This window comes from Haliaeetus leucocephalus, unplaced genomic scaffold, assembly GCF_000737465.1.
Source record: "Haliaeetus leucocephalus isolate CR32 unplaced genomic scaffold, Haliaeetus_leucocephalus-4.0 Scaffold741, whole genome shotgun sequence".
NCBI classification, from domain to species: Eukaryota; Metazoa; Chordata; class Aves; order Accipitriformes; family Accipitridae; genus Haliaeetus; species Haliaeetus leucocephalus.
Window position 1 is genome coordinate 5,799,881 of NW_010973177.1, and position 9,206 is coordinate 5,809,086.

Below are 9,206 nucleotides of genomic sequence, written 5' to 3' on the forward strand. Positions count from 1 at the left end.
GCAGGGGGCTGCCAGGAGTGTACTAAGCGTGCCCCAGAGCTGCAGACACAGGGAGGTGAGCGTGAACCGGGCCACGCCAGGCACAGGGTGGCAAGGTGTGGGTGCAAACAGCTCTTCTGAGCCCCCTCCCCACCCCCGGTGGGGGGGAACAGCAGGTCTGAGCAGGGGACACCAGCTGTACCCCCCTCTGCCCCCAGGGCTGTGCAGGGGCTGGGGGGTGAACGCGTGGGTGTACGTGCACGGGTGCACGCATGGAAATGGGTGCACGCGTGACAGGTCCTGCCCGTGAGCTTGTCCCGTCTCCCCTCGAGCTCCCGGAGACACCGAGCCCCCCCGGCACCTGCAGCGAGCACCCCAGCACCCAGCAGTGAGGGATTCCACACCAGCACCCCAAAATCCTCCCCGTGGGGGATGTTCCCCCAGGGATCTGGCCGGGGTGGGGGGCTGCTGGGTGCACTGGCAGGGCTTGGGGGGGGGGGTCCCAGGCACCCTCCAGGTACAGGGGAAGGAGGGGATGCCTCCAGCCAGAGCCTTGGCCAGGATGCACAGCCCAGTGCAGCCCAGTACCAGCCCAGTAGAGCCCAGTGCAGGTCAGTGCCAGACCAGTACCAGCCCATTGCACCCCAGTGCAGCCCCACCACAGCTGCAGGGGAGGGAAGAGGCTGAGGGTCCCCCCCCGCCAGGGGATCCCCAAGCTGTGGGGTGGGGAAGGGTCGGTCCCAGACACACAGTGGGTCAGGGTTCAGCTGGGTGTGAAGGTGCTGGTGTAGGGGTCCCTGCCAGGTCCCTATATGGGTGCGGGGGTCCCTATACAGATGTGGAGGGTCCCCATATAGGTGGAAGGGATCCTATATGGGTGCTGGGGTGTCAGTCCAGGGTCCCTAAGTAGGTGCAGGCATCCCTATATGGATGGAGAGAGTCCCTATACGGGCACAAGGAGTCTCTGTATGGACACAGGGGTGCCTACACGGGTGCTGGGGTCCCTGGTGTCCCCATGGGGTCCCTATACAAGCTGGGGGGTCCCTATATGGGTGCAAGTGTTCCTATACAAGTGACGGAAGTCTCTATATGGGTGCTGGGGTCCTTATATTGGTGCAGAGGAACCACTGAATGGGTGCAGGGGTCCCTATACAGTATCGGGGGGCCCTGCACGGGTGCGGAGGGGGTCCCGGGGGGGGAGGCTGTATGGCCAGAGGGGAGGTCCCTATGTAGGTGCAGGGGAACCCTATACAGATGCAGGAGTTGCCCCTATACACATGGAGGGGGATCACTATATGGTTTCAGGGGGTCTCTACACAGGTTTGGGGGGGTCCTTGTACAGTTTTGGGGGTCCCCACGCAGTTTGGGGTCCCTGTATGGTTTGGAGGAGGGGTCTTTGCGTGGTTTGGGGGTCCCTGAACGGTTTCGGGGTGTCGCCCTACAGTTCGGGGTCCCCATATGGTTTGGGTGGGTCAGTGTGCGGTTTGGGGGTCCCTTTGCAGTTGGGGGTCTCTGTGAGGTTTTGGGTCATCTCTGTACAGTTTGGGAGAGGGGGGTCACTGTGCGGTTTGGGGACCCTGTACGGTTTTGGGGTGTCCCTGTGCAGTTGGGGTGTCCCTGTACGGTATGGTGGGGATCCCTGTACAGCTGGGGTGTCCCTGTACGGTATGGCGGGGATCCCTGTACGGTTGGGGGTCCCTGCACGGTATGGGGGGATCCCTGTATGCTTCGGGGGTCCCTGTACGGTTTGGGGGTCCCTGTATCAATTTGGGGGGGAGCCTGTATGGTTCGGAGTCTTGTACAGTTTGGGGGCCCCATACAGTTTTGGGGTGTCCCTGGGAGTTTCGAGGTCCCCCCGCGTTTCGGGGTGCCTGTACAGTTTTGGGGGTCCCTGTACGTTTCGGGGTCCGTGTCCCCCGTCCCCCCCGAACCCCGCTGTTCGGGAGCCCTCCGCGCCTGCAGGGGTCGCTGTAGCGCCGAGGGGCGGCGGCCTGGCCGGGCGGGGCGGGTCTCGCTTGTTCCGGCGCCGCGTGGTCAGCGCCGAGCGCCGCCGCCACAGCGGGAGCAGGAACCGGGAGCGGCGGGGCCCGGCCCGGTTCGTCCCCGCCATGTGGTTCATCTACGCCTTGAGTTGGCTGTCCTTGCTCATCCAGGTGGCTTTCGTCACCCTGGCGATCGGTGAGCGCCACCGCCGGGGGGGGGGCGGGGGTCTGGAGCCTGCGGGGGTGCCGCCGCGCGGGGTCTGGGCCCGGCCTTAGGCTCCTCCCGGGGGTTGTCGCGATATGTCGTGCTTTTTGTCGGCAAGGGAGTGGCTCCCGGGAGGGGGCAGCTTGGCATCCTGCTGGGAGCCGGCTCGGGGCCGCGGGTCCAGCACATCCCGGGGGCCTGAGCCCCCCCTGGATGCCCCTGAGGTGCTGTGGTTGCCCCAGAGGTTGGGGCGGGGGTGTCCCACGGGTGCCCACGAGTCCCCTGAGTGCTCCTGAGGTCCTGCGGGTGCCCCAGAGTTTGGGGGTCCCCAGGTGCCCCCGAGAGTTGCGGAGGGGGGAGGTGTTACCCCTGCCCTTCAGTCTCCCCTGGGTTGGGTGAGCGTGGACCCCCGTGGCTGAAGGCAGCAGTATTTGTCCCGGTCCCTCCTGGCCCGTGGGGTTGAGCAGGGTGTTTCTCCTGCAGCTGCTGGGCTGTACTACCTGGCGGAGCTGATCGAGGAGTACACGGTTGTCACCAGGAGGATAATCAAATACATGATCTGGGTAAGTCCCCGTGGTTGCAGAAACGAACGGCTCCCTGCTGAAATCACCCGTGGGGCAGCAGCAGCAGGGCTGGCAGAGCAGCTGTGGTGTGGGATGTTCGCTTTGGACAGACAGGACAAGCGCTTGGGAAGCTCCTGCTTCTCGTGGCCCCACGATGACTCTGGCTCCTGAGGAGGGAGGTTGGCAGGGGCTGCTTCAATTGGTGCCTCACTTAACTGGGAAGGTGGTGACCCTGCCTGACCTCTCCTGGGTGACACATCTCCCCCCTCAGCTGGGGAAACTGAGGCCCAGCTGCGGCCTGTCCTACCAGGAGCCGCAGCAGCAAGGTGGGATTCCTATTTGGAGCTTTCCCAAGTGGATGGTGCCGAGTGGGAGGTGCATGGGGAGATGCGGTGCCATCAGAGCACACTAAAAATCACCTTGATGGTGGCAGGATTCCTGCCTGCGCAGCTGCCTGCAGTTCTGCTCTCTGCGCACCCATGTTTGCCCCAGGCAACCCCTGTTCTCTCTTCCAGTTCTCCTCGGCCGTGCTGGTCGGCCTCTACCTCTTCGAACACTTTCCTGGTTTCATGGTGGGCGTGGGGCTCTTCACCAATCTGGTCTACTTCGGTTTGCTGCAGACCTTCCCCTTCATCATCCTGACATCCTCCAATTTCATACTGTCCTGCGGTGAGTGCAGCCGTCACCTTCCCATGGGAGCGGGTGCTGGGGGGGGAGGAAGCCTTGTCACCCTGATCACCGGGTGGGCTCTGGGTGGCAGCAAAGGTTTGGGTTTTGCTGTTGCAGCCCCTGTGGCTTTTAAAAGGACTTTGAGCTTTGTGCAGGACTTTTTAATTGCACTTTATGATGTGGCTGCAATAATTGTGGGCTGGGCCTGGTGGTGTGGGAATTGCCTTTGATTGTGTGCCCCGGTGCAGAGCTGGGGACACCGGGCTTTTCCGGACACCCTCTGCTTCACCCTCTAGCCAGTTCCACTCCAAACTCAGGTGGCAGTGCTGGGGAAACGAGATCCGGGCTGTCCCAAAGCTTGGCATCCTCCCTGCAGACCTCCTGTTCCAGGCATTCGCTGGGTCTTGGTAAAGAGCAGGAGGGATTTGAAGGAAACTAAAAAACCCAGCGTGTATAATTACAGCCTGATGTCAGGCTGGGCTGTGTGAGGCGGTGCGTGTGTGCCATTGTAAGGAGCTGATGTTTAGAGAAAGAAAAGCTTTGGGACAAATGTCCACAATTAATGTGGAAATTCATCAGGGTTACTGGAGAAAGTCGTGTTATAAAATTGCATTGCCGAGCCTGAATCAGGGATTTTTATTTTTCAAGTTTGCACCATTCCTGTAGTATTTGTCGAGCCTGTGTCTGTAGCTGCCATGGACTGCTGGCTGCCTGGTCCTCAGCCCAGGCAAGTCCTGGTGCGAGACGGGCAAGATGGTCTCTTCTCCCTTCTAGGCGGCTGGCACGGGTGTGGGATTGTGTTGTGGGATTGGCCAGGGGCTTAAATTAGCAGCACCGGTATTTTGGCTGAAGTGGGCAGCTTAGGCATTTGTCTACCGCGGTTGGCTGATGAACGGCCAGATTAACATCGTAGGTTGAACTGGGGAGTAGCTCTGCCACCGGGTCTGGGGTGGTGGGCCGGTAGCTCTGCCAATTACACTGGTTTTTGGCTGCTCTGAGTAGGTCAAATGGTTTCCTCCTGCCACGAGTTGCCAAGTGTCCTGTGTGTTGTAGTGTCCTGTGCACAGATCTGACTTTTAATCTCTGCTCTGAGTGATTTGTAGTGACACCTTAAGTAGCGAATGGGCAAAATTTCTTTCAGCATGACTTTCTGGAGTCCTTATGCATATTTCAGGATGCTGTCTGTGTATGACTAAAATACCTTTGCTCCTCAAAGCATTCACGAAGGCAGGATTTTATCCGCTACTTGAAAATGAGTGTAGCTTTCCCATGGCGCATAGATCAGGAGCTGCGTTTTCTGGCAGATCCAGACTCTCATCTGGATCTTTGGTGACGTCTTTAGGCTGGAGAGGACGATAAAGCAGCATGGGACACAGCATTTTGTGTCGGGGCTGTCTCCCACTGGGGCTCTACTGACCTGGTGCTCCTGGGCTGGGGCTGCTGTCTTGGCATCTGAAATAAAAGGCTAAAGAAGCTCCAATTCCTGCCTCTTAAGAGCTAAGTGGTGTTTTTCACTGCTGGGGACAGTGTTAGCCCTACTGTCCTGGCTGCATTTCAGCTTGACTTGGTTTACAGATGGCAGAAGAGCTTCTCTTCGCAGCAGCTGTCGGGGATGCGGGGTTTTTCGCTTCTCATCTCAGCGCTGCGCAGCATTAGCAAGTGTCAGGCTGGGCTTTCCAGGGTGCCCTCGGGGACACGGAGCATAAAGCACTGGAGGGACGAGGGACTCAACCGGGGCTGCACAGAGTAACAAACTGCAGCTGGGACCCGGGGGACTCTGGCTGCTCACACTATTTCTCACTAGATGCGAGAAAATATTTTAGCAACAACAAGATTCCAGGTGTACAGGGGCTGCGGGGAAGGGGCTGCGCGGCAGGGAGGAACTGCTCCTCGCAGGGGCTGTGGCAGCAGAGGCGGATGTCCTCTTTCGGGGGCCTTGGAATATGCCAATGGTATTTCTTCCAGGCTGGAGACTGACTTTGCTGTGTTTTTCTTTGGCAGTGCTGGTTATATTCAATCACTACTTAGCGTTCCAGTACTTCGCTGAAGAGTATTACCTGTTCTCTGAGGTGAGAGACCTTTGGGAAGGAGTCAGTCCGTGTTCTTTCAGGCAGCATGGAGCCGCTAGCGGGAGGCGGGGGAGAGGAAAATGCCGTTTTTTCAGTCAGCAGTAAGACACACTGAGAATATTTTTCACGGACCTTCCCTGGGGGTTCCTGTGCTTGTTTCCTCAGAAGTACCAGGGAAGCTGCAGTTTCTTTTCTCGGCTGTGGGCTTGGGGCTTTCTCAGCCAGCTGAAGAGCAGAAAAAATACTGAATCTTAGCACGGATTTTTTTTTTTTTCCTAAAATGCTGAAAACTAGGAAAAGTAGACAAAAACATGAATTTTAATTTTTTTATAAGCTAACGACAAATCACTTCCCTTTTGGAATATTTGCTTCTCATTATTTTTATGTCTCTGACATGCTAATTCTTCTGTATCACCATCCTCACACCTGCCCAAGACGAAGGCCCAGATTCACAAAGGGGCTTGTTCAGGCCCAACAGTAGCTGCCACTTAGCGCAAATTTTAAGAACAAACAAAAAAACCTCCACCAAAATAAAAAACCAACAACCTTTGTATGAAGTTTCAATGCTTCTCCAGCATCAGTGCACACAAGGAGGCTGGTGTGGCACCTCTCCCCAAACCGCAGCGGCTGCTCCCCCAAGCGCCAACTCCTCGTGCTAAACCAGCGTCCCACCCCAGGGCAGGAGGAGCGAGCCCAGGTCTTGACTCTTCCTTTTAGTCCCTGGAGGGTGTGAAGAGGATTTAATTAGTCATAACAGCACAGCCAATTTCCTGCTCATTTTAATTATGCTTTTTAAAATTCCGGTTTTGGGGAGAAGTAAAGGTTTTCAGGGGCCTAGGAGAGGAGCAAGGGCTTTTTCTGCACACCCTGTCCTTCTGTGGAAGTTGCTGGGTGAATTTTAGCCCCTTATCAGCTTCGCAAGGCGATGCTATCTCAGCACCCGAGAGACTTGGGAGAGGTTGATTTGCGGTTCTTCCCCTTCAGTGCCCTTTCTTTTGAAGGGTTCAGGTAGAAACTTGGGGTGTGTCGTAGGGAGGTGTAGCTGCGGCCAACTCAGCACTTGTGGGTGTCAGCCTGAACAGAAGTCAGTGTGTGAATGGCCGCCGAGTGTGTTGCGACTCGGCTCTCACCTCCTCTCTTGCTCTGCCCGCAGGTTCTCGCCTACTTCACATTCTGCCTGTGGTTAATTCCTTTTGCTTTCTTCGTCTCCTTGTCAGCTGGAGAGAACGTCCTGCCTTCCACAGTGCAGCCTGGAGGTGAGCATTCTTGAGGCCCAGGCAGACGCCCGCTGGTTTTTGACAGGGGCTGTGCTCAACACCCCCCATTCCCTCTGCACAGAGCGGCGAAGGGGGGCAGCTGGTCGGGTAAACCCTTCCAAAAACCGGGGCAGGAAAAGGGGGGCTTCTGCAGGGTGAGGGGTGAGCGAGCAGAATGGAGGGAGGGCTGTTTACATCCAGCATCTCTCCAGTCCTGGGGCCCTGTTGCTTTCCCTGGACCCTCCCTACAGCTCAAGAAAGGGAGCTCAGGATTTGGGGTCCCTGTCAGTGGCTTATGGGAATGCCCAGATAGGCTAGATGAGAGCAAACCAGAAACTTTCATGCTTTGAAGGCAGCTCATGCGTTGCCCTGAAATCAGATGACCCATCCCAGGGCTCCAATGGCTGTCAGCAGGTTTGTGTTTGATTGTTCTTCCCTGCTCTCCGCAGACGACGTGGTCTCCAACTACTTCACCAAGGGGAAGAGGGGCAAACGCTCCGGTATCCTCCTCATCTTCTCTTTCATCAAGGAGGCCATCCTACCCAGCCGACAGAAGATTTACTGAGCCCCGGATGCAGCCAGCGTTGGCTGCAGTGAAGGAGCAGAGCAGACCCAAACTGTGCAGAGGGCTGTGAGGCAGCACTGTCCCCAGGCCTCGCTCAAACCCTCCTCGAGGTCTCTCAAAGGGATTTTGCTAGGAACCTATAAACCCGGCAATGACCGGAGGTGCCAGCAGCGCTGGACAGACGCACGGGGAGGGCTCGTGCCTTTTTATTACAGCTCTGCTGATCCCCCGGGACTGTGTGCAAGAAGGATGTTTGGCTCCAGCTGAGCGCGAGGAGGGTCCAGCCCCCCGACGCTGCCCACCCTGCCTGGGGACCTGGGAGGCGTTGTCATCTGCTGGGCTTTAAAACCAGGAGTTTGCGCGTGGTGTAGTTTGGCTGTGGGGGAACGGTTCCCTCAGTGTGACAGCAGAACGTGCTTGACATTTAACTGAGGTTTACACAGAGCCGTTAATTAAAAAAAAAAAAAAAAAAAAGAATACAGTAATCAAACTGTCAAAATCCCACGTATTCCTGCTGGGAGCCTGCCAGTGCTGGAGGATGCTGGTGTCCCGCTGTGCAGCACGCGTCAGGAGGGGAGCATGAGGGCGGGCGCCTTGCCCTGCGCTCCGCGGCTGCAGGGAGGTGACCTGGAAGGACTCAGAATTGCTTTTTGTTTGATTTTAATGTTGGAAATACCCACTTTTCTCTGGTTTTGCTGGAAGCCTCCCTGAGCGGCTGGGATGCTGCAGCAGTACAGCGGTAGATGATCGTGCTAAGAAGGAGGTGAACCCTTTGTTCTTGTTTCTTGTAATTATTAAAAAACCCTTTTTCCCGCCCCCCCTTTTTTGCTTCATTGGTCGCCTTCAGCCTGTGCCAGAACTAGATGTCCTCACGCTAGCCAGGAGCCGGGGCTGTGCGTGGCTGTGACACAGGAATGCCTGGCTCTGGCAGCGCGGTTTCATGGTTCAGGAAGGCTTTTTGAGGAGTTTCTGAGGAAATGGCTCATTTTGTGGTCAGTTCTGCTGAAGGCAAACATGAGGCATGCAGTCGTACCGCCTCACCCCTCCCTGCCCTTGAGTTTGTTCAGGGCCCACTAACACTGGTGTGTTTTGATGCTGATTGATAGAAGTGTGGTTTCTGTTTGAGAGCTGCTCGTCTAATAAAGGCTATGGGTGAAGTTTGCCTTACCGGAGAGGCTCATGAGTCCCTCTGGCTCACAAGCGTTCCGCTCCCGTGTTTGAGTTGGTGTCGCCTGAGGAAATCGCCTTCTGTGCATGCGGATTATTTTTTATGTTTTTAGAGAAATAGTGGAGGAGGAGAGAGCTATCGAGGGGACCGGAGGGCTGCAGAAAGCACATCGCAGAGGCCTTGGGAGATGCTAGTCACTGAGAGGGGTTAGCAGGAGGTGTATATTCTCAGTACAGAGCTCTTTATTGTCAGAGAGTTGGAGGAATGAAGGTAAAAGCACTGAAAGCAAAGTGGAGTGATTAACAGCAGGCAGAGCATGCAAGAAGATGCAAGGACATGCGTGGGAGAAGACCATCGGCCTTGCCCATAGTGTTGGGAAGCTCCTGGAAAAGCTGCTCCCCAGCTCGGGTGATGTGCTGTAATTTTGCTTCAAGGCCACAGGGTGGGGGACGCTGGGCCCATGCTCTGTCCCCTGCCTCTGCAGCAGGACAAGCCGGACGCTTTTACTCGCCTCCCTGATGGACTGGTTTAAGCTTGACCAAATTTAGGCTGAAAAATAAGATTTCCAGCCATGGAGGAGGGAGGTGGATGCCGGCAGTGCTGGTGGTGGCACCTGGAGGGGGGTGCAGCAGGCTGCTGGGAAGCTCCTGGATGTGTGTTCACAGCTCCACTCCAAACTGTGGTTAACAGTTTCCATCGCCTTGGGTGCAGCCAGATGGGCCAGGGCAGGCGAGATCTGCTGGCCGGGGG

General features: G+C 56.8%; 2 protein-coding genes across 3 annotated transcripts in view; one reads left to right on the top strand and one right to left on the bottom strand.

Annotated features, from left to right (window-relative positions):
• NAGK (N-acetylglucosamine kinase) overlaps positions 1-2,089 on the bottom strand; it is a 17,757-nt gene extending 15,668 nt beyond the window's left edge. Inside the window, exon 1 of the mRNA XM_010580836.1 lies at positions 1,877-2,089. Coding sequence (XP_010579138.1) covers positions 1,877-2,089 — 213 coding nt within the window. The remainder of the gene's footprint in view (positions 1-1,876) is intronic.
• Positions 2,051-7,850, top strand: TEX261 (testis expressed 261). Of its 2 annotated transcripts, XM_010580816.1 has the most exons (6): positions 2,051-2,157; positions 2,650-2,729; positions 3,245-3,398; positions 5,400-5,467; positions 6,621-6,723; positions 7,173-7,850. In XM_010580816.1, exons 1-6 carry the CDS (start codon positions 2,088-2,090, stop codon positions 7,286-7,288), a joined length of 591 nt encoding a protein of 196 aa, XP_010579118.1. In that variant the 5' UTR covers positions 2,051-2,087; the 3' UTR covers positions 7,289-7,850. The 2 variants fall into 2 exon arrangements, 1 of the variants encoding a protein (XP_010579118.1); XR_775224.1 differs by lacking the exon at positions 7,173-7,850 and having other exon boundaries at positions 4,573-5,467; positions 6,621-6,651.
• Positions 7,851-9,206: the final 1,356 nt, after the last annotated feature.

Bases quoted from the DNA above. Each gene is read 5' to 3' on its own strand.
- TEX261 (XM_010580816.1), top strand. From the start codon at position 2,088: ATGTGGTTCATCTACGCCTTGAGTTGGCTGTCCTTGCTCATCCAGGTG. The intron at 3,399-5,399 runs GTGAGTGCAGCC...TTTCTTTGGCAG, and splicing joins CAATTTCATACTGTCCTGCG to TGCTGGTTATATTCAATCAC. The intron at 5,468-6,620 runs GTGAGAGACCTT...CTCTGCCCGCAG, and splicing joins AGTATTACCTGTTCTCTGAG to GTTCTCGCCTACTTCACATT.